The sequence below is a fragment of the Cnephaeus nilssonii genome (genome assembly GCF_951640355.1).
Source record: "Cnephaeus nilssonii genome assembly, chromosome: X".
Classification (NCBI taxonomy): domain Eukaryota; kingdom Metazoa; phylum Chordata; class Mammalia; order Chiroptera; family Vespertilionidae; genus Cnephaeus; species Cnephaeus nilssonii.
This window is the reverse complement of record NC_137071.1, coordinates 106,487,359-106,513,056: the sequence shown is the minus strand read 5'-3', so window position 1 is coordinate 106,513,056 and position 25,698 is coordinate 106,487,359. Positions and strand designations below refer to the sequence as shown.

Sequence of the window (25,698 nt, the reverse complement as noted above, 5' to 3'; positions counted from 1 at the left end):
TCAATGAGGCAGTTCAACTCATAGAGAGATGACCTTCATTGAATTGGAAAATCAAATGTCCATGACCCCTGGCTACTGAGCTGCATTGCAGATACAGCATTCCCACAAGTTCAAGCCACTGACCTTACCATGCCCTCCTCATTCCCCTCAACAAATATGGAGACCCCCTCCATGCAGGCTCCCCACCTGTCTACATGTTTGCCTCCCCACCAAGAGCAGGGAGAGTGGAGTATTTGACTTAAAATCCCCAGCATCCTAGCATCTCACATATACTGGGTTCTCAAAACTGGTTTTAGGAATAATTCCTAGAAATGCTGAGCCCATCACAGAGTAACAATTATAAACATGGTTCTGGACCCAGATTAAGTGAGTTTAATTCATTGCATAGCTATTCGACCTCGGACAAGTCACAAACTTCTGTGAGCCTCAGTTCTCATCTGTAAAATGGGGGAAATAATAACACCTACCAGGTAGTGCTATTGTGAAGATTACATGGGATGTTGCCCATAAAGGGCTTAGGACAGCACTTGGCTCAATAAATGTTAACGATTATTAGAACCACCCCCACCACAGGTGCTCAATAAAAACTTGCTGAATTGAACTCAAACCAGTGGGAATGACTAGCAGATGTGAAGGTAGCCTGGGCTAGTTTTAGTTTTAGTTTTAGTTTTAGTTTTAGTTTTAGTTTTAGTTTTTCTCCACCTCACTCTGCACCAGATGACCTCTGAGAACTTTCTTCCTTCCTTTCTTTCTTTCTTTTTATTTATTTATTTATTTATTTATTTATTTATTTATTTCGAGAAAAGGGATAGAATAGGATATAGTTAGGCTCTACTTTTGCTGATCTTCAGTTTTTCATTCAGGGCAGAAAACCAAGTCTGGCAAAGTCAGGCAGATGATTTTCTAAGGAATATGACAAAAGCTATTAAAAACTCTTAAACCAAAGTTGTGTAATGAGCATGAATCTGAATACATTTAAATTTCCTCTAGATCTAGGAATTCCCCCAACATCCTTATATATTTTTAAAGTGTGCTTTTGCAAATGTGAGGAACCAAGGCCCTAAAAGAATTTCTTCCAGGGTGGGGGTAGGGAGGGGATGTGCAATTGTCATGGAAATTAACCCCTGAAAATGCACCGGATTTTATTACCAAATGGATGTCTGAGGAAACTACTAGCATTTTAGGGTTTTTACTATCAAGAGAGCATCCTGCATGCTTGAAATAATTAAGAAAGAGACTCAAGTTATCTAGTAAACTGAAATTTCAAACCACCCTGCTTACCTAAATGAGAAAAGCTGCTTAGACTAAAGCGTCATTACTTTTATTTAGACAAGCCTGCAAAGATATACAAGAAGCTAAAGAATGGGACCCCACATTCTTCCCTAACCCACAACAATGCCTGTTTATGTAAATAGGATTTTCAATAACAGAACAAAATCTGAAAAAAATGTTTTCATTATTGTCTCTGAAAAATGCAAATGCAGAAGATGAAAGTCAAGGGGCTTTCACTATGATGGGCACTGAACACCCTAAAATATTTATTTTTATATAAGTCTGAGCCTGGATTCCAAGAAGATCTTAAAAACAGGCAATGACTCTTTTTCCTTAAAAAGGTCTGAGCAGGCACAAAGGTTCCTCTGACTTCTGGCAAGTTGAATGCATATTTATTCAAAAACTCAGTTTAAAAAGAAGTAAAAGTAGTAGAAGATATCTATTTACCTATACCTGGCAGCCCCTTCCAAAATCTGGGCCAAAATATAAATATCATTGCCTCCACCATCATCACCATCTGACAATCAAACACTCCTGCATAACCATAACAACCTCCAGGCGCAAACTAAAAGCTCATTAAAGACTATATGAAGGCTATTTATAGAAGATCTAAACAAAGGCTGAAAGAATTATTAACAAAATTAATTCAACTGTTCTTACTTTTGACGACTATTACTATTTGTTTGAACTCAAGTGTCCAGCTCCTTCACTGACAGGTACTAATGACTATAGAGATAGCACATATCCAGAGTTTTAAACTGACCTTGTAGTTTCTTGGTTCAAAAACTCAGGTTTGGGCCCATGCTCTGTATATCAGCCTTCCTGTTGCTGGTTAGGCAGCTGATAAGAGACAGAAATCCTTCTTGCTCATTAGGCCATTAGCTGCTGTTAAGCAAAGGACTAGGGAGGGGGGTGTTCAGTGGCCCAAAGGAATGTGCCGGACTCTACATATAAAGCCAGCCACGACTTGGGGTTAAGAATTTAACCTTAAAAGGCTGACAAGTCATAAATTTGCCTGAGGTTCATATATATGTGTGACTTTCACAGTTTATATTTCCTAGCCAGGACTCAAAGTCAAAACATGCCTCTGATTAATGAATGGTACTAATTGCTATTCCTGACTTGAGAACATTAGTCTTTATCCAAAATGTTTTCTTAAAAAACACACAATCTCATACCCAAAACTCTCTGGCATAGGGGAATTGAAATAACCAGTTAGAAAAAAATAGGAAGTGGAGCCAAATGTTATCTGTTACTGGATGCTACCATTTTGGTAGTCAAGATTGACTCAAAATCTTCCATTTCATTATGTCCATCAAACAAAGTACAAAGAAATGCCCTCTAAATCTAAACACCTGAGAAAAAAGCAACCATCTGTAACTGCATAAAAACTGAGCTGGGGCAATGGTAGGGGTGGGGGTGGAGGGCTGAAGTATCTTCAAACACATTTTGTCTAACTTATCTTGTTAAATATTTATACATACATGCATAACGTAACAATCTTGGCCAAGATTGGAAGAGATAATAGATACAGCTCAAAAGATCCCTGTAAGCATCAAGACAAAGAAAAATACCAAGAAAAAGTCTAATTGGAATACACTCTCTAACCTGAAGTCAAATTTGGAACTAGGACAATAATATCCTACAAGTGAAACAATGTCCCTGAAATGTGATAACTTCATCAGGGAAAAGCAGGCTACAATTTGCTTAGCCTACAAGATGGGTGTCAGTTCTATCCCATACTAGCAGCATTTTAAAGGGGCTCCCTTATCCTCAGAAAAAGGAAAAGGCATTCATTGTAAGAAAAGAGATCTCTAAAAACAAAGATGCCATTTGCATTCATTGAGAATTATGACAAAGTGAGAATGTAAACTACACAGCAATGATCTGAGGCATGAATCGGATATATTTATCCTTGTCCTATCTATTCAAAAAGGCCTTTTAAATACTCAGAATTCTTAGAAAGTGGAATGTCTATTCTTGGGTGTGTATTTTAGAGCTCTTCATCTGCAAACTAATTAAGAAGTCGAATTTCACAATATCCCAAAAGTAACAAGGTAACCAAACCAAATATGTGGGGAGAAATGGAAAGCTTGTTTTCTCTCTAGAATCACTGAGAACAGGCAGATATGAAGGAGGCAGAGGAAGGTGGAGGAAGAGAGAGAGAAGGAAATCAGGAGCTATAGAAAAGGGAAACACAACTAAAATACAGAGGAAAATATAAAACATTCCACTCATCTACTTTTTTAGAGAACAAGAAACATAAAACCATTCAATAAATATAGCAAACCATAAAACACCTTCTGTTATAAATTATAACCAGTTGAGGAAGGGTGTGAGGGGGGAGGAAAGAATGAAGGCGAAAAGGGAAGATGTGGAGAGCAGTCCAACAGACCATGAAGGGAGGACCTTCAGTAGCTTTGAACGTATACTGAGCCCCAGAAGGGCTTGATGAGTGCACACAGAACATCCACTGTTCCCCTGCACTATGGCTGTCAGAGCAACTTGGGCTACTTCTTGTCACTATTCTATGAAATGTTGTTGAGCTTTTTGGGAATTTTATCCAGATTTGTTATTTGGTATGGCATTTCATTGTCACTGAGACATAACTTGAAGAAAAGGTGGATATTGTTGAGGTGGGGGTGGGGAAAGACTCTGAATGATTGAACAAGTGTTGGTTCCAACATCACCTTCATGCTTTGTGAATGAAGCAACCTTACTCTCTTCTCAAAGAACAAAGAAAAGGCAATCTGACAGCTTTGGAGGGCGAAAAGAACCTTCAAGCAATATTAGTAAATTGACCCACAGCACTGAAGTTACAAAGGCAAGAAATGACTTGGGTTTTATAAATTAAAACATATAAACCCTCCAGAATTCCATGGGGGTGGGGAATAAACCTTTATTTAAGAAATAAACTTTTAAGTTTAAAAAGAAAGAAGAAAATCTGTTTCTGAAAGCAGAAAGAACTATTTCAAACACTAAGCACAGTTCTTCCATGGCTCTTTAACTCTCCAAATTTCCACTGTGACTTCCAAAGATGGCCAGAGAAGATATACTCCAGAATACCAGCAAAAGAGAACATGGGAAACCCACTAGGTTCCTAGGGTAAGAACAAAATGATCTCAGAAGGTATTTACCTCTGGCCACATTAAATTAAGCCAAGGACCAATCTAGAATTTCTACCCATCTGGGGAAACAAAGTCTGTTTTCCAAACTAGTCACGAAATTATTAGCCATCCACCAGATATCTTGTAGGCTCTCTCTAGCCCATTCATTCTCACATTCTTATTCCCCTTAATTCTCTAATTCTCTCCCCCTCCCCAACTCTCTGAGTCTCTCTCCTTCCTCTTACACTATCCCTTCCTCCCTCACTATCTCATACATTTCTTCTGTATAGGTCTATAAGGCCACATCAGTGAATGAATAGCTGAAGAATAGCACAAATGTGAGAAATCAAAACAACATTGATTTGTTATATGCTAGACTCTCTCTTTAGTGCTGCAAGGTTCTTACCCACAAGGAGTTTACACTTGAAAGTAGCCCTTCTCAAACTTTAACATGCACACAAATCACCTGGGATCTTGTTTAAAAATACCAATTCTAATAGGTCTGTGATGGGGCCTGAGATTCTGCATTTCTTACAATATCTCTGGTGATGCTAATGCTATGGTCCAGGGGCCACATTTTAAGGAGCAAGGCTCTAGTGAGAAGAAGAACATCCTATCTAATAAAAGAGTAATATGTAAATTGACTGTACCTCCACTACACCCACAAGCCACACCCACTGGCCAATCAGGAGCAAGTAGGCAAATCAACCCAACCAAGATGGCTGTGGCCACAGAGAGAGCAGGAGGCTTGGGTTGCCCCCAGCAATGGAGAAAGCCAAGCTTTCCGCCTGCCCTGGCCTGCCTTGGCCTCCACTTAAGGCTACAAAGTTTCAATTATAGAAGATAAATAAATCCCAACAAAAATGGCAGCAGCCACGGAGCTGGAGAGAGCAGAAGGCTTGAGTTGCCCCTGGCAATGGAGGAAGCCAAGCTTTTTGCCTGCCCTGGCAGTCCTAGGCCTCCGCTCAAGGCTACAAACTTTCAATTATAGAAGATAAATAAATCCCAGCAAAAATGGCTGCGGCCATAGAGCAAGCAGGAGGCTTGACTCCGCTCAAGGCTACAAACTTTCAATTATAGAAGATAAATAAATCCCAGATACCAGGGCCTCCGCTTGGGTCGCCGGGGGGCGTGGCCAGCCTGCAAACCACCACAGGCCCCTCGCCCAGGCCGCCCCACGCCCCAAAGGAACCCCCACCCTGATCCGGGACACCCTTCAGGGAAAACCAGCCGGCCCCCACCCCATGCACCAGGTCTCTATCCTATCTAATAAAAGGATAATATGCAAATTGACCGTCACTCCAACACACAAGATGGCTGCCCCCATGTGGTCAAAGATGAATGACCCCATGTGGACACAAGATGGCCGCCACAAGATGGCTAGCAGGGGAGGGCAGTTGGGAGGGACCAGACCTGCAAGGGAGGGCAGTTGGGGGCAATCAAGCCTGCAGGGGAGGGCAGTTAGGGGTGACCAGGCTGGCAGAGGAGGGAAGTTGGGGGCGACTGGACCTGCAGAGAAGGGCAGTTGGGGGGGACCCAGGCCTGCAGGGGAGAGCAGTTGGGGGGGACCAGGTATGCAGGGGAGGGCAGTTAAGAGTGACCAGGCCTGCAGGGGAGGGAAGTTAGGGGCAAACAGGCTGGCAGGGGAGTTGTTAGGGGGTGATCAGGCTGGCAGGCAGAAGTGGTTAGGGGCAATCAGGAAGGCAGGCAGGCGAGCAGTTGGGAGCCAGCAGTCCTGGATTGTGAGAGGGATGTCCCAGATTGGAGAGGGTGCAGGCTGGGCTGAGAGACACACACACCCATGCACGAATTTTGTGCACCGGGCCTCTAGTCAAGTACATAATTACAAGAACAGCGAGAATCAAGGCCATAGAAGAAGTACAGTGACAGCAGGGTTCAAAGAGGTAAATGATCACATCTAGTCATGGAGAATCATGAAGTGATTCATGGAGAAAATGGCATTTCACTGGCACCTTGAAAGATGAGTAAGACTGCAGCAGGCACAGATGAGAGGAAGACAGTCAGTGGGGTGGTTTATAAGCAAAGGCTTGGAGGCAGACAACTACAGTGTCCTTTCAGTAATGAATTAGCAGCCTATTATTCTTAAGTAGAGGGCACACATTCAAAGGGGTAAAAGTGAGAGACATGATGGAAGCAAACTTGCAGGATTTAGAGATTTAATCTGGGTTTGAGATGTGTAAAAAGAGAAGTCAAGGGTGATTTCAAGGTTTCAAGTCTGGGTACCAGACAGAGATGCTATCACCACAAATGTAGAATGTTGGAGAGAGGCAGATTTGTGCGAATAGGAAAAGAAAATGATGGATTAATTTTTATCTCTGTTGAAAGTGATGCACTGGCAAGACTCCTGGATGGAGACAGCCAGCAAGCAACTGGGAAATACTGATCTGGAAAACAAGGAAAGAGATGTGGGAATTGTTCAAACGGCAAAGATAATGAAGTCATGGGAATGGGTGTGGGAATGAACAGAGAGAGAAGAGAAAAGGCAAAGGACAAGCGCTACTGAAACACTAGCTTCTAATAAGGGTTGGGAAGAAGAGGGCAAACAAGCAAAGACAGATTCAGCTTTACAGTAGGAGGGGAACCCAGAGTAAACAATGTGATATAAGTCAAAGGAGTGTGGGAATTTAAGTCAAATACTTTATATCTAGACCATATTCCCTCCCCTCATAATCCAGTGGGTACACTGTAAAGAGCATGAACTATGGAATGAGACAAATGTGGAGGCAAATCCTGACTCTACCACTTACACCTTTGGGAAAGTAAACCTTTCATCAGTAAAATGGAGATAACACCACCTACCTTTCAGGTTTGCTAGGTAGATTAAATGAGAGATTAAATATAAAGCAACTTGCACATAGTAGACACTCCATAAATGGTAGTTTCCATGATCTTCTTTTTGGCCCTTTCAAACAATCCCATAAACCTAAAAGGGACTTCCAAAAATATATTGGAGAACAAAGAGTTTCAAGCTTACGTTGAATGAAATTATAAACTCTGGTGAAGGTAACCTCTTAAATAAACAGCAATGAAATTAAAGAAACCATTCATGCCAGAGAAACATAAAATTATACAAACCTCTCCTCACACTTACCAAAAAAAAAATCATTACATCTCCATAGACATTTAAGAAAAGATCAGCCCAATTACACAAGTATTTCTAGTATTTGTTTGGAATCACATGTTTCAGAGACTAGCCCGCAGGGCCCAGTCTGAAGCAGAATAGAGACCAGAGCTCCAAAAGCTACACACTGTTGCTGCTTTCATTCTCCAAAGTGAGAGAGTGCTCTGCAAGGGGAGGGAAAGAGCACCTCCATGTTGGAATCAGGCAAGTTGGTGGAACTCAGAACTTGCAGAAACTTTATGAGTGGCTGCATAGTTCATATGTAAGATATGTGAAAGCAAAGTTTTCACAACACAAATCTAAGTATGATTGTGAAAGACCACCTACTGCTAAGAGTAACAACAATTTTCAAACAGTTTAAATAACACGTAATTATTAATTACTGCTATCAAAAATCATAGAAATCTGATCCCTTGATCCAAATGTATTTCTCTACATAGAAGTTTCTCCCCCACCATGTGTGTGTGTGTGTGTGTGTGTGTGTGTGTGTGTGTGTGTAGTAATATATTATCTTATTTGCAAAGTCTTGGACCGTGACAACATATACTCATACTTTCTCTTAATCAAGAGAATTCTTAAAGTTGTTGGCAGTTTTTTTAATCACCAGATGTTGGCAAAATACATCTTAAGACATGTCACATACAAAACCCTGAAAAACATCATCCACACCCATGACTTACAACTTGAGCCTATATGCTGATGAATCCCAACTATGCTTCTCCTGAACTCTAGAAGAATATATACACTCTTTCCCAGTTATCTCATCTATTCCCAGAGTTTCAATTACCATCTAGATGCTGATAATGTACAAGTATGTATCTACAGTCCTGATTTCTCTATTCTGTGATCCAAAACGCAACCTCAACTACCTAGCAACATTTCTGCCTCAATGATCAAAGGAACCACTCAACCGGTCCAAAATCAAACTGATTATTTCAACCCTTAAAAATAGGTTCCTCTAGCCCTGGCCAGTGTGGCTCCATTAGCTAAGCATCATCCCATGCACTGAAAGGTCACCTATTCTATTCACGATCAGGGCACATGCCCAGATTGCAGGCTGGATCCCTGGTCGGGATGCTTGTGGGAGGCAACTGATCAAAATTTCTCTCTTGTACAGATTTCTCTCTTCTCCCTTCCTCCTTCTCTCCCTCTACCTTCCTCTCTTTCTAAAAAAAAAACCCAATAATACATTTTAAAAATAGGTTCATCTTATATCTATTCATTTATTCAACAAATGCATACTGGGCACTTATTATGTGCCATAGTCTCGCCATCCAGAAAAACTAGAAGTTCTAGACTCTCCCTTCTATCCTCATATCCAGTCACCAAGTTATTCTCTCAAATTAGTATTTTATTCTCCTATTTATTGCCCCACCTTTTCACCTGCATTATTAAAATCCGCTGATACCACTCTCTCCAGTCATCCTCTATACTGATTAACCTTTTCTCTTCTTTAAATATTTTCATGGATCCTCATCATCCCTGGATACCTATTTCTCTAGTTCATATTTCCTCCATTTCCCCACATCTGTGCTCCAACCAATCCAAATTATTCCAGTCCAACAAAGATGTCATTTTATCTCTTAGCTTTGTACATTTGCACATACCTAGGCAAATTATGAATGTGCTTAAGGGAACTAGGTACCTCTCCTCTATAGCTCAACAGCTCTCAGAACCCCCACAGGGTGCCTAGCTCTATGGCAGCTCTCATATTACTGCCTTGACATCCATGTTTTTCCTTATTTAGCTCCCTCCTTAGGCAGTGATTTTATCTTATTCATCAGCTCCTAGCTCTATACCTGGCATAGAATCAGTGCTCAATAAATGTTGGTTGAAGTAAAAAATGAATAAAAAACTTAAATATTTATGCAGAGACAGCATTTAAAGTTCACTATTAGTAGGTTCCTTTTCTGAGACTTCCCATGTTTTCCAAAATAGTTAAATGTAGTCCCTAATACAATCAGTCCATGAAACATAACCTGGAAAGGGCCTCTAGGGTCACATTCTCATTTCTATGGAGCTCAACATGAATTGCAGCCAGGGCTAGAAGTAGTTTTCTAAAATGAGCCAAATTTACAATATGAATTGACCATCACTACTTTAATGAAGATCACATCTCTGTACTTAGGGAAATGATGGAACTTGATAAATGTGAAGTAACTCTATGATAGCAATGACAATTAGCTCTGAAACAATTTGGGACCAATCTAACTGAAAATTGTTTATTTGAGCTCTGAAAAGCTGTATCTCCTAGCTCTTCTAAGTGTAAGTTAGGCTTATTCTCTAGATTATGAAGGGTGTACAGATGTAGAAATATTATATGTGTATATGAATGACTGTATGTGGTGGGAGTGTGTGTGTGTGTGTGTGTGTGTGTGTGTGTGTGTGTGTGTTGGAACCAAGCAAGTTGGTGGAATCCAGAACCTGCAGATACTTTATGAGTGGCTACATTGTTTGTAACTAAGATATATGAAAGCAAGGCTTTCAGGACACAAATGTAAGGTATGATTGTGAAAGACCACCCACTGCTTAGAGTAAAAATTTAACAACTTTCAAACAGTTTAAATAGCACATAATTATTCATTGTTATCAAAATAATAGAAATATACATTCATACATATATACTCTATCAACATAAATATATAAAACATATTCAAACACCACATTTACATAAAGCTGAAGCTAAAAATGTCAGTCTACTTGACATATCCTCCTCAAATTTCAGTTTTGGCAGAGGGGCAACAAGGCTCCCAGGGTGCAAGAGAATAAAGAAGCTTTCACTCTACCACTCCTTCCTCAGTCTCTGCTGAAGATCAACTTAGACAATGATGCATTCAGAGAATGTCATTCTCTAGGTATATGCCATTGTAGGATCTTGTTCGACAGTGATCAATTCCTAGACTATGTCTTTACCTGTTTATTCTTACATTCATTCCAAACTTTATTAATAACTCTGTACAAGCTATTCTACTCACCAATCTAGAGGATCCAATCAAACATGGCTTCTGCATTCAACAAGCATAGTGTCTGATAGAGACTATGAATAAGCTATATACTTAAAAAACATGGATATTAAGTAAGAAAAATACAGATAAAGTATTTCTGGGGAAAGATGCAATTGGGAGATGTCTCTGTATTATCTCCGCACACATGTAAATTTCCATATTTAAATATTTTCCAGTCCCTTAGATCTGTTATGTGCCAGTTAACTTTCTGATATATACCAGAGTGAAGGCTTTTAATATCCTTCTTGTGCCCATCACTCTAACACTTCCTCTCTTCACCAGATTTCCCTCAGCTTCAATAATCCAAACCAAAATTTTACAAGCAGCAATGGAGATTCATAGGATTCCACAATACATACTATAACTACCAGTATGCAGAGTGTGTGAGAAAGGGAGCAGAACCATAACTAAGGAGGAAACTATCCAACAGAATTTTTATATTATTTTCAAATGAACATCATCCCTTTCCTTTCTACCCTCTTTCCTACTTGGGCCTTTAGCTGAAAGAAATCCTAATGGGTCATTTCTAGCCAAGTAATTGAGTTTTCTCAGCTGACTTTAAAAGTTTGCCCTAATGCATACAGAAATTAAGAAAATTCTCAAGAAGCCCTTTATCCTACTCCAATAAAATTTCCATGGCTGAAAATCCACTTTAGGTTATGTCCTTTGAAATGTACATTTATGAAGTTTGATGTTATAGGTAAGAAACACCAAACACTGAGGAAAAACTTACATACATTCAGTATATGTTTCTGTATCTCACACCAAGTTGCATCATTTTCACAAACCTAAATAAAGTGAAGATAAATATATGCATTTATGTTTATGTGGAGTTATTTAATTTACCTTTAAACTACTCACTTCTTGTAAAATCTAGCTAGTCTACTTTTTCTAGGGAGTTATAGTGTAGCCAAATGAACTAAACCAAATTTCTTTATCAGGTACCTATAGACCATAAAAGGATTTCTGACCTGAAAAAAAAGTAGTCACTCTTTTAGATACCTTAGTATATAAGTAATAAATCAACTTTAGTTTATGGAATTGTTATGCTCATAATATTATTCTAACTCCATTTATTCATTTAGTCCATAAATATTCATTGAGTACCTATTAATTGTACCATGCACTGTGATAGGCACTAGGGATACAAAGATAAGATACAACCCTTAACCTCAAGGAGATCACAGTCTAATAGGAATATTATGACCATGTACCTTGAAGATGTCATAATCAGAATTTATAATTTTCCAGTAAAAAACACATTTTCAAAAGGTAGACTCAAAAAGCCCAATTAAAATTCTACTCTAAAAGTTTGCCTTATTCTGGGTGTATAAGAAATAAACACTTCATTATTGATAGAAATTTTGAAAAATACAGAATATTCTCAAAATCATCACTACTGAGAAATGTACATCTTTCAACTTTCAGGTGGATGGAATACAATGTGTGGAGGTTTCTTTTATAATGGCTTTACCATCCTTGTCCCTTCTTATTGCCACTTTCACTTGTATTTTATCTCCCTTCCTATCAATTATTTATCAATATAAACCTATTAAGTATATGTCAAAGAGCTGGGTTGATTTACTAATCTAGTATATAAATTCAATTTCAGCTACTATCAGTAATGAACTGTTTGGAACACTAGCCATGCATTTTGATCTTAACATTGACTCCCTTTTATTCCTAAGGAAAAATACAAATTTTCAAGGCTTTATTCAGCTACATACAGACTCAAAAGTGAAAATGCCTTCTTTGTTAATCAATCTGGATTCATTTTTTTGTTTTAAAATGGCCGACAGGTATTTCTAATCATTTTCACTTGGATAATTGATCTTTAATTGGTCTAATTTGAAGAACAGAACTAAATCTTTGCTTGTGTATTCAACAAGGTATTCAAGCGAGACTATCATGTCCAAATGAGCATTTCACATACACACATAGTATTTCAGAACACATATTTTCTTTGCTGATATGCCCATCTTCACCTTGCTTTCTGAATTGCATTCTCCCTGTCATTACATCTCAGAAAGTAAATTCCCATTGCTGTCTCTAAAGCAAGGCTGGGGCCCATGACTTGGAATCTATTTTCTGATGCTCATTTCTTAATGGAGTGCTAGCGGATCCTGTTTCAAACTATACTATTTGCTAAATATAGGCAGATGAGTGGGGGATTGTTCTGCCCACACTTTCCATTAGACCTTAGATTACCAAAAAAAATCAAACCCATTTACAAACTTGGCTAGGGCTGTTTGCTCCTGGTATGATCTCTTGATTTGAGCCTATACACAAATTCTGATCCCAAGCTACAGAAATCTGTGAGGTACTTCAACAGGTCTGGGCTTGTGTTATAGCTCAATTCCCAAATATGGTAATGTCAACATTTGCGAGAAAGGTCTAGCTGACATTAAATCAGAGAGTTTAATTTAAGAGATGTTTTACAATTTATGTTCTATAATAATTGTTGCTCTTTAATGATACTAAGCCAGACATAACAACATTGCTAATTTCAATTTGTTCTTTGGGTACTGAATATTAATAAGCCCTGCCTGATAATAAGAGTTGCCAGCTAATGGAAGTAAGCCTGAATCTTTCTCTAGTCAAAATAGAGGTTGTCCAAAAAGTTTGTCCACATACCCCAATAATATGCTACAAAACATCTGGACATAGGCTTTTAAAATAAGTAAGGTGACATGTAGCTTAAGAAAGTATTTGAGAGTTCATAGAGAATACATAATAATCTAGAAATTATATTATTGTCAATTATTTACTAAATGCTCTATGGTACTCTTAACATTGTATTCAACACTGCATCAAAAGCAGTGCTTTCCCTTTAAGAAGCTTATAATCTAAAACATACAAACAACCATATGCAGAAAAAAGCTAGAGATCAGAGTAAAAGGAAGCATTCACAAAAATGTACAAATTCAGCATGCCAGAACTTTTCAGTTGAGCAATATGATCCCCAGCGAAATTCTTTCCAAATGATGTATCGTGTGCACAAGTTACAAGTGATTATCTTCAATTTTCTTGGAAATGAGCAATTAGATACCCCTTAAGACCCATGTTTTTGTATGTGCATCAAACTCTAAAGTTGGCAGGGTCATTGATAGCTGCCATTTAAGGAGAAAACTTATTTTTCTGTCTTGTCTTATAGCAGACAAATCCAGGACTCTTTCCCCCCAGGTTGATAATAAGCAGCCTTTTTCTAGGCTACAATGAACAACCAACATTACAACCCTAAAGATGGAAGTAACAGAATGCTAAAAAATATTACATCAAAATACTGGATACAACCTATCAGCCCATAAGGGAAAAAGAATTGCAAAACTGACACTATCCTTGGCATCTGCACCCATCAAAACCTTCTTATGCCTGTTCTTTCTAATGCTTACAAACGGAATTTCCTCCAAGAATTAAGAAAACTTTTTAAGATGGCGGTCCTATTAAGAGATTCCTCCCTATCTCCCTCTTCATCTCTTCAGTTCTTTTCCCTTCCCCGGGCTGGCTATTGTGACCATTTCAGCCAATTTCCTGGAGGTATTTTCTAGCCCTTTTCACCCTATTTAATCCTACAAGTTTCCTGAGAGCCTGTTTACTTGTATGCTCCCCCACTAGAGTGTGAGCGCCTTGACAAAAGAGACTGTTTCTAACCCCTCTGATACCCCCAGCACCTAACACATAGCCTGCCAAGGAACAGGCAGTCTTAGTGTCCTTTCAGGCCAAGGTGCTTCACTGATCATCAGCCATCTTTTCAATCAGATTGAGGCGCCCCTCTAAGCACATCTAGGCACCAATCATCAGGATTAATATAATAAATCTATTCAGATGACATTTGAAAAAATTCTCTAAACTGTTTCAAGTTAACAAACAATAATACAATTCTTTCAAAGTTTTAACAAATCACCTGCTCACCCAAATGTTTAGTGCAATCTCAGAGGAGGAAAAAACCTCCCACACCTCACTTTCTCTCCCGGACATCAGGACCACTAACTGCTTCAAACTAATTGGGGAGCTACAGCTGGCAACCCAGATACAGTTGCTAGTTCTGACACTTTAAAAAAAAACAACAAATACCAAACGTCCTCTTTGTTTCAAAAACGCCGATTTTTATCTTTATGTTGTTTCATCTGTTTTGAGAAACTCCAAGTCTATTTGGCTATTAAAGGCTGCCTTTTACCCATACGGGCATTTGGCCTTCTGCAATGGTTCTTGCACTTTCCAAGGCCCTCTAAGGCAAGATTCCTCAATCTTTAGGGACTTGCAACACTTCCACAGTTTGTTTGATTTTTCTCATTCTCATCCTTCCCCTTCACCATCATCCCCTTACAAAAGTGGTGTATGGCATTCATAAAGTGAATTACACTTGATTTTTGTTTAGAGGAATTTTTTTCAGACTTCTGTAACATTCCCTTGAGACAATTGGAAACATCATTGTCTGATTACTAACTCACTTTCCTTGTCTAAAATTGTATTCATTCTTGATTGCGCCTGTGGGTAGGTTAAGCAAAACAAAATAAACATCTAGACTTATGAGCTCATTGGCTTTTTTTCTGAATTTTTCTAAATTAAATAAGGGCAAAAGAGCTGCACTGAAAGTCAGTTATATGGATTTTTCTGCCAAATGCTAACTCTGTGTGCCTGGTTTCCATCTGTGGTGCTTTCCAAGTTACAAATCCTTAAAAAAAAAAGACTGGGGTATGAAAAGATCTATGGATTTCGGGGACATACTATTAGAATCACTGTCCTGTGCCTTTGAACACTCTAAAAGGAATGGGAACATGAGATTGTAAGGCTTTAGAGCAGTTTTGTGGAAGTCTAGTGTAGTCCTTCAGCACCAGTGATTCATTTTTTAGGCTGCCTAATTTCAAATGCCATTTAGTTTCATCCATATTAGCATAAGAAATGTACCTTATCCACTCTAACCCAATTCTGCTAATGGCCAAAGTTAGCACTCAATTCCAAATGCTCCTCCTAAGTGAGACAGGACATTCTTGAGAATTTCTCCTTACTGTTACCCAATCTCATTTTATCTGGGACAAAGAAAGCTTTAATACAGTTAAAACAGTGGAGCCAGTAAACTAAACGTAGCTTAAAATATAGATGGGGGGGGGGGGGGTGAAAAGTGGCCATCGTGATGGTTCTAACTCAAATAATTTGCAGCTATCTTTCAATTTCCAACCAGTAATCAACAGCAGCAAATTACACATTTATTCACTTTGAAATTATACCCTTGCCATTCTATTTAGTCTGCCATTATTGTCTCTGCTCTGAAATACTGATGAGCTCTTTCCACACATGGACATTAGGATTTTCACCATGTTTTCCATACCTACAGTGACGATATTTGCTCAACTAAAATTCAGAACACATGGTCTTATGCCAGAACAAAGTACTGGAAATATGCACTGCCCCAGTAAATCCAGGATATATGGTATCTGTATGGATATCACCATATTTGAATTTTGGCTTTGCTCCAAGGCAAGTCAGAACAGTGCCTGCCATGTAGAAGGTACTCAACACTGCATATGTTAAATGGAAGTGAAATAGGGTTTATATGGCAAAAACCCTTGGAAAGTGATTTTTCCTATGGGGTTTGAGAAATACTAGTGGGAAATAATAAATTTACCAATCCCTGTTGTTCTCTATATCATGGCCATCCTTAGGATCAGTGTAAGGGAGCTGGGAAGGAGGTGGGTGCAGGCCAAACCTCATACACACAGTGTGTGGGCCCTCCCAATACTTTTATACAGATGCTGCAAAGAGGCAGGCAGCCAGAGAGCTGGGGGAGGGGAAGGGGGGAGGAGCGAAAGCCTGAGTGTGTGTAGAGGGGGTTGCTCAATCAGTATCTGCATTCTCTCTGGCCGTTTTCTTCTTTTAAGCACAACCTTTACTCCCTGAATTCAAATCACCCATATTGTGGGGACTCATCTTGTGAAGACCAATTTTTATATTATGACCAAAAGCATGTTCTCTGGCTTTAGCATTCTAATACCATAGCACTTTGAGGGGGAGAGAGATTCGCCTGTTGTTTCAGCTCTGTGGAACTGATTCATAGGTTGCCCCTTACAGCTCCTGCACACGCCCACGTGGTATGCTATTAACACTTAACAGTGGAAGAGGTAGTTCTACCCTTCCTTAGAGGGAAGTCCTGAAAAGCACTATTTAACATATGCACAAATGCATTTCAGTCACCAAAAAGGGTGACCAATTACCTTTGCAACTAAACAGCATGCTCGCTGGGCTTTTTATCCACCTAAAGAAAAGGCCGAGGGCGCCGAGGGCGCGCTGGCTGCCTAGGTAACCTCCCGCTAGTGAACTCTGGCTGGCAGCGCCCACAGGGCGCGCATCACACTCACAACTTGGTCCAACCATCAGACCCGCCTCTCTGACTTGTTGAGAGCCAAGAGCCTAGTTTGGGCGAGGGTGGTTCCCGGATCCCTCAGAAGCACGGGATCCGCGCTTCCCTAGATGCATGGTTTGAGAAGTGACCCAGGAGGCCACAAATGTCTTAAGGTTTGTGAATCTACCCGCCTTTTCTTCAGAGCGCACATCTGCTAAATTAACCTGTTTGAAACCGACTCTTCTTGCCCTCACTGTCAGTGTAGCAACTTGTTCTGATGATATTCTAAGGTAGGCTTTTAGGATTGACCGTGGGACAGTCAATCACACAAGGCCATTAATATTCATCTGTTGACAGCAGCAGCCCTCAGCTAAGGATAAAATATGCCCTTACAACGAGATCTGATAGTGTAGAACAAAAGGCAGGCGTTCAGGAACTTTCCTCCACTTAAAATCATCTTTCCTTCAGGGTCCAGCCTGTCAAAAAGGCTGATGAATTTGAGAGGGGGAGGAGTTATATCATCTTTGGACTCCTGCTCCCTGGGCCAGCAGCACCATTTTTGAAGCGATTTTGCCAACATAGAGAAGGGACACTGTTTTGAAGAAAAGGCTCAGTCCTTGTCATTTAGGAGACCCTCACTCTCAAAAGTTTCCTTCTGTGTGTCTTTACCTACCACTGCAGATTTGGAGACCTGACCTCAACTTTGTCTGCACTTGGGCCCACGAGCTCGGGAACCCAAGCTGTGGGAAGGAGGGCCGGGGGCAGGTTGGGGACAGAATGGCCGGAGCCTTGGTCCAGCTTTGGCTGAAATTTTGGCGAGCAAGCGTGTCAAATTCTCAAGGCACCAGTTTGGATATGAGGCACCCGTTCCCAGAGGCCCTGGGAGCCAGCTCCCACCTTCCCGCCCTCCCAAAAAAAATGGGCGCTCCGGAACAGGCCACCACCGCCGATCCTCCCCACTAGCACCTTCCCTGACAGCAGAGCGAGTACAGGGAATGCAGCCACGGTCCACACACACTCTTCTTCCTTCCTCGGGAGACCTGGTCTGCCTCGGGCACAACGACCACCCCCGGTGCCCCTGGGTGCTCACGACCACGGCCTCACAGGGTTAGAGCACTCGGGTTACTGCCACCACGCGCCCCCGGGCTCTATGCTGGGCGCGGGGAAAGCTTCAGGGACTCCTCCTCACCTGGTACGGGGGTTTCAGGCACCCACTTGAGTCCGGGCTGCAGTCTCTGGAAAAAGGAGCGAACCTGGTGACAGGTGGCGTCCGGTGGCGGGGGTGGAGGTTGCGCCTGTCCCGGGATGTCCAAGTTGAGCAGCATCGCCACCACGAAGCACGCGGTGCGCACGGTCCCTGCCATCCTGCTGGGCGGAGAGCGAGGGAGCGCGGGAGAGTGGCGGCGGGGACGAGAGCAGTCCCAGAAGCAGCAAGCCTAGCAGTGGCTGGAGGAGCGGGAGACGTGCCGTTACCCAGCCGCTGCAAAAGTTTCCTCGCAGCTACCTGAGCACTGAGCGAGGGCGGGAACGCTCGGCTGCACAGGCGGGGCGGAGCCAGCCGAGGAGGGGCGGGGCGAGGAGGGACCAGGCGGGGCGGGGCGGAGCGAGGCCAACTGTGCGGCCAAGGGGCGATGGCGATCCTGCGGGTGTGGGGCGCCAGGCTGCGGGGACCGTTTGAGCCCCGCAGCGCTGGGATCCACTGGGGCTGCACGAGATGCGGGCTCTGAGCGCGTGAGATAGCTCCTGGCCGCCAGGCCCCGCACCCCCTTCGCCGCCTTTCCACACAGGGCGTTCTGGCACAACTACTGCAGAGGGGCTGCGGGCTCCGGCGTGCTGATTGGCTTCCCTGCAGCCGTCCCCTCTGACTGGCTCTGGGAGAAGTTCCCCAGCCTTACTCCTCCTTCCGCCGCTCATTGGCCTACCGCCGGGAGGGCTTTTCTCTTTCGGATTTTTGCAATATCTCCATCCTTCCTGGTTTAAGTGCCCCTCTCTACTTTGCCACAGGTCTCTTTCCCAGCCTGGTCCAGCTTGTGTCTGGCCACCAGAGCCACACAAGGTCTTCTTCCTCCGCACAAAATCCACCTCCTCTTCCTGATCTCCAAGGAGCTTCCCTCGAAAGGTTTTCCCATCGCAGCTACGGCTGGGTTCACAAACCCGACCTACAGATAGTCACAAACCATGGCAACTGGGGCTCGTTGGCGGGTTAGTCTGAAAGCCTGTGAGGCTTACTAGGTTTGATTCAATAAAACCACACAAAGTCGGAGAAAGCATCTGATCCCAGGATGTTAAAAGAATCTGTCTCCTGCAAGACAGTCCCAGGTGATCCTTCATGAGGTAAAGCATAACTGGTGACAGCAAAACAACCTGGGGCTTAAAGCCAGCCCAACTCATTAGAAAATCATTTACACAGCAAATTCAGTGAGCCACAGCTAGCTTGTTTCGTACGTGAAATAGAAGGCTGAAATGTCTCCTACACCCAACTCTCCATGTCTGCTGCTGAAATTTCACCATTAGAAATCCAGTTCTTTAAAAAGCAAATACTTCTCACAGGAGGAATGCATTTAGCCATTACTTATATGCTCCTAAGTAGGGATCTTTAACCCGTGTATTCTTTTTTTGTCACACACACACACACACACACACACACACACACACACACACACACCTTAGCACATAAGTAGAAACTCAGTATTTGTATAATGAAATGACTTAACACCTCAGTGTGAATTCGTTTATCATCTGATTGTGTTGTTTCTGATCTAGGTGAGCATAGGTTTTAATAAGTAAAGAAAAGGGAGAGCCTCCACAGCAGGAATTCTCCAGGAAGTGCTAGGTCAGGGGAGATGAGGTCATTTAGCAGAGATGTGGTCTGAGAAAAGAGGCAAAGGAAGGGGAAGGTCACTGAGGAGCTCATTTGTTCATTCATTTGTTCAATAGCAAATATTTGAACTCGCACTATGTACCAGATACTGTGGGACACAAATAGACAATGGGGATACAAAGATTAACCTATGGTACCTGACTTCAAAGAGCTACAAGTCTAATGGGAAAGACAAGCAAACAGGAAAATGTTAACACAGCATGAGGTAAGTGCTAACCTAGAGGTAAAGGCAGAGTTCTAAAGGGGCAAGAGACAAGATCTGAGAAAGCTTTCCAGAAGCGATGGTGTCCTAAATTCAGGCTTGAAAGTCCAGCAGGAGTTGAGGTGAGAAAAGAAGATGGGAAGAAGGGTGCCAAGGAAAAAGAAGCAGCATGAACAAAGACTGAGAGGAGAGAGCCTGGTATGGCCTAGTTGGAAGGTAGCAGGATTCAGGCTGGAGATTTAGAACAGCCAAAGCAGCAGAGGTAAGCAAGTGCAAGATGATGCAGAGTTTTAAAGTCATGGGAAGGAGCCTAGGGAACCACTTAGGGACATTTTAAGTAGAGGAGTGACATGATCATATTTGCCTTATTAAAAGATCTCTCCAGCAACATTGTGGTGAATGGCTTGGGGAAGGAAGAAAGTTAAAAGCTGGTTAAGAGACTGTGAAAATAATCCAGACAAGAAATGAGAAAAGCTGTGCCAGAGAAGATTTGGAAGGGGAAAATACTACCAGCAATGTTTAGGAGATAGAATTAAAAGGGCCTAGTGACCTAGTGGATGTGGGGGATGGGAGAGAAGGAGTCAAGGACGGAGGGCTCATTCATTCTTTTTTCAACAAACATTTGAGTGCTGCCTATGTATCTGGCATTCTTCTCCTACTTCATAATTTTGCCTGGGGCTAGGCCTGCTCCTGCATTGAACATTTGACAAATGACATATCCACTTTAAAAGAAACACCAATTAAGAGTCATAATTTGGCTGGTGAGTTTGATATGTTCCACCTGTGGAGCCCTGTGACCAAAGGGCAGATTGGAAGGCAAGCATTGATTGAATTTCATGACCCCACAGAGGAAGACATGACCTCCCATAAATTCATGATCTTCCAGAGTTCATGCGACTAACTACAAAGGCAACAGTTGTTTTCACTACTGGGTACTGAGTACCTTGAAAAAGGGGATTGCAACTTATTTTTAATATATCTTTTTATATCCAATACACTTTGTATGAACCAGGTCAGTGCTTCCAAAGTATATGGGCCAGTGAAGTCTTTTAGTTTTGTTTTAATAAATACATATTTTCACATGAATTAGAAAAAAAAAAAAAATATATATATATATATATATATATATATATATATATATATACAGAGAGAGAGAGAGAGAGAGAGAGAGAGCATCCAACCCATGATTCCATCAGGACAAAGCCAAATGCTGTGATAAATTTATTTCAATAAAACGTGAGCTGGCTTAAAGAAAAATATTAAATAGTACTGGGAATATGAGGACATAGCAAAACTTTTGGGGTGGTATGTGAATGACTGAATGACTAGGATTTGGGCTAGGTCATAGGCAAACTGGCCCTGGGATTCTGTGAAATATGCCTTTTGCTTAAAAGCTTCTGCTACTCCTCCCAGCTACTCAAAGGTTTCAATTTTTATAAGTGCCTCTCAAACATTTTCTAGCCTTCCAGCTCACAAGTGATGACTCTAACAGTGGAATTTCAGGTGCTGGAAAAGGTGCGGAGGAATAGGCTTTTAGTCAAGAAAGCTCACAGGAACACCATGGGCAGTTGGCCACTCTGCCTCTACAGTGACATGTAATTTTACTGACTAAAATCCCATTCCTTTAGCAGAGATGTGGAGTCAAGGTATAAAATCTGTTTGTTTCATTATATACTGTATACCTTTCTCCTGTTAGAAGTCAGGCCAATGACTCATCCTTACTCTTTAGCAAGAAAAGACAAAGAGAAACAATCAGTCTAGAAACACAAAAGGATGTGCTGATTGAGCCAGTGTGCACTTTCTACAACTCATGGTTTTATGCTTTCAGGCCCAGTTGGAAACATTTAGATAACATCGTTGGGCCACATTTTTCTCTCTGGACCTCAGAGGAAGGCTACCTAGCACAGCAGGCCCAGAAGAACTTTTCTTCACCTTTCATTCTTAGTCTCGAGTTTAAATGAATTTGAGAATTCCCAGCTGTAGCCAGCAGCTATTATCTTGCTGTAGCTGGGAGGAGAGTCTGGTTCCATGGCTCCAAAAGCAGCATAAATCAGAGTTTCTGGGAGAGGGTTAAAAAAGGGTGTTCAACAGCTGCTGCCATAGGAGGGGCTCATACAAAGCCATGCGCATGGCCACACAAGCACACATGGTTTGTCTTGAGGCCAGTTTCCTTTGCCCCTCAGCTGGTGCTCTTCTCTTCCCATCCCCCTCAGGTACCCACTATCTTCTCCCCTTCACACTACCCTGAAAACCTGCTTTCAGAGAAGAAACTTTAAAACTCATCTGCTTACAGTGTATGTGGTTGACAGGATATAATGGGACTGCCCACCCAGGGGTATGAGTATTTTAACAGGGATCAAAGCTTTAAACCAAAGGAACAGAGCTCTAAAAACTGTGGAATTCCAGGCATTTGCCAGTGGGAAGGGAGTGTTTAAACTGAGGGGCAATGAGGCCTTTTTTGTGCACCTGAAATCACATCATGTAGACAGTTGCTTATATGTTAAACTGGTGCTGCTCACAGTCAACACCTCCCTAGCCACACCTCTGTACTCTATGGCACACAGCTACTTTGTCTCTCCTTCTCTTTCAGTGTATGACTCCTTTGTGGAGCAGACGGGAGGGGAGGCGCCAGGCACACTGATCCCAGTTTTCCCAAATGTATAAGCTATGATCAGAGAATGAATTATGGTCCTTTGGGAAAGAGAGTGTCCATTCATTCATCCCAGCCAGCAGGCCAGTGCAATGTAAATGGTAACTTTGTAAGTTAAAAGACTTAAAGCCATTTTGAAAATTGCATAATAATCCCAGGCACAATTTGGCTCCATGTGTATGGAAAATTAATAGGCCCGGCTAAGATGTTGCATTATGAGTTGTGGGCAGATAGCCCCTCCTCAGACCAGGGACTATGATTTTCCCCCACTAAGTCCACAAAGTATACTGAGGTTCTTGTAAGTTAAGAGTCCAAGACTTGAAAAAAAACATTCAAAATTTTATTTGTGGCATCATATTGATTACTACAGATAAAAAATTATTCTGTCTTCATTTGAATGAAGGGCAAATAAATATCACATGATCTTCATAATATATTTCTTCATACCCCTAGTCCATTGATTTTTTATTAGGTAGATATACACTAAGTATACCTAACATTTTGTGTCTCTTGAATAGAATATTTGGTTTTCTATAGAAACTTAAAGGGTTTGTAATTCGGTGATTAAGAGTATGGCAGCCTTAAATCTAAAGGTTGGTGATGCCTGAGGTGTGGCTTTATGTGCCACATTCCAATTCACACATACTTTGTTTTGCTTTAACTATGTTGGACCAAACACATAGTGGTTCAGGTACTGTAATGTATTTATTTTGATGTATGGTGTGTAGAACCCCTAAGTAACTTTACTAAGTTTTTCTGGGTCTTTATAGTCTGGAGCCTGGGTCCCCAATAAGTCAACAATCTTCACATCACCGAGGCCCTTTCCCATCCCCACAGCTCCCTGAATTCCCAGCAACATATGGGAGAAAATTAACCACTACCACCACAAGCAGCAGCTCATACTTTCTTTTTAAAAAAATATATATTTTTATTGATTTTTTACAGAAAGGAGGGGAGAGGGATAGAGAGTTAGAAACATTGATGAGAGAGAAACATCAATCAGCTGCCTCCTGCACACTCCCTACTGGGGATGTGCCCACAACCAAGATACATGCCCTTGACCAGAATCAAACCTGGGACCCTTCAGTCTGAAGGCTGATGCTCTATCCACTGAGCCAAACCAGTTTGGGCAGCAGCTCATACTTTCAACTACCTTTCTCATTCCATTTCCCAAGCCCCATCCACTGTCCTAAGGCTTAGGGAATTTCAAAAGCAGAATCTCTTGAAAAAAGGCTATTTCTATTTCCATCCCTAAGTCTAGAATTATCATATGGGCTACCCATTAGAAACTGTGTCATTTTTTAGTTCATGTTTTAAGGATGAATGATATGAAAGCATTCAGCTGACATACAATATTACATTAGTTTCAGGTGTACAACATAGTAATTATACATTTTATACCTTATGAAATTATTACCCCAATAAGTCTAGTATATATCTGACACCATACATAGTTATTACAATATTATTGAGTATATCCCCTATGCTGTACTTTACATAGGAACTTTGTTCTTGAGAGGCAGTATAGTTTGGGAGCTGCAGCCCAAGGAAGGGGAGAGCAGTCAATACCAGATCATTCAATACACTACCAACCAGGCCCAGAATCTGCTATACCTACTGTACCAACATTGTGCGACAAATGTATGTTTATGTGTTTTTTTTGTCTCCACCATGACTTGTAAGCTTTAGATAAGCAGAGATTCATATTATTCTTCCCTGTACTTCCTCTAGTACAGTGCTACTCAAAGTGCATTCTATGTACCTGTGCTAGTTCATGCACTGTTTGCTATCTGTCTGTGACAAAATGGAGAGTAAGCATTTAGAAATGTGTGTGCCATAGGCAGCAAAATAGAAGACATATGTCAGCAATATCTTTACAGACACAGCCCCTAGGGCAATGGAGACTAAGGAGAAAATAAACAAATGGGACTACATCAAAATAAAAAGCTTCTGCACAGCAAAAGAAACCATCACCAAAACAACAAGAAAGCCCACTGCATGGGAGAACATATTTGCCAATGATATTTCCGATAAGGGTTTAATCTCCAAAATTTACAGAGAACTCATACAACTTAACAAAAGGAAGATAAACGATCCAATCAAAAAATGGTCAAATGTTCTAAATAGACACTTTTCTAAAGAGGACATACAGAGGCCCAGAGACATATGAAAACATGCTCAAAGTTATTAATCATCCAAGAGATGCAAATCAAAACAACAATGCGGTATCATCTCACACCTGTCAGAATGGCTATCATCAACAAATCAACAAAAGGCAAGTGCTGGCGAGGATGTGGAGAAAAAGGAACCCTCCTGCACTGCTGGTGGGAATGCAGACTGGTGCAGCCACTGTGGAGAACATTATAGAGTTTCCTGAAAAAGTTAAAAATGGAACTCCCATTTGACCCAGCAATCCCACTTCTAGGACTATATCCCATGAAAACAGAAACACCAATCAGAAAGGATATATGCACCCCTATGTTCATAGCAGCACAATTTACAATAGCTAAGATTTGGAAGCAGCCTAAGTGCCCATCAGCAGATGAGTGGATTAAAAAACAGTGGTATATCTACACAATGGAATACTACGCTGCTATTAAAAAGAAGGAACTTTTACCATTTGCAGCAGCATGGATGGAACTGGAGAGCATTATGCTAAGCGAAATAAGCCAGTCGAAGAAAGATAAATATCACATGATCTCACTCATGTGGGATATAATGATCAACATAATTTGATGAACAAGAATATATCGATCTAGAGACAAATGGTAGGGGAAGGGGGGTTAGAGAGCAACCAAAGGACTTATATGCATGCATATTAGCATAAGCAATGGATACAGACACTGGGGCAGTGGGGGCTTGCCCAGGCTGGGAAGGGGTGGGGGAGGGGGTCAATTGGGGAAAAAGGAGACATATGTAAAACTTTAGACAATAAAAAAAAGAATGTCTATCTGTATTTTTTAAAAAAAGTCTGTGGCAATTTGATGTTGCTGCCACATGTATGCACATGATGAGTTGGCTCACTGTTGAATCTAATATTTGTTTTTAAATTAACTTATTTTTAAAAATATATTTGTGTTGATTTCAGAGAGGAAGGGA

General features: G+C 41.2%; 1 protein-coding gene across 1 annotated transcript in view; it reads right to left on the bottom strand.

The window, feature by feature from the left end:
• The window catches only part of GPC3 (glypican 3), a 503,173-nt gene extending 484,526 nt beyond the window's left edge, over positions 1 to 18,647 (bottom strand). The window contains exon 1 of the mRNA XM_079765304.1: positions 18,056 to 18,647. Coding sequence (XP_079621430.1) covers positions 18,056 to 18,230 — 175 coding nt within the window. The 5' untranslated portion in view covers positions 18,231 to 18,647. The remainder of the gene's footprint in view (positions 1 to 18,055) is intronic.
• Positions 18,648 to 25,698: the final 7,051 nt, after the last annotated feature.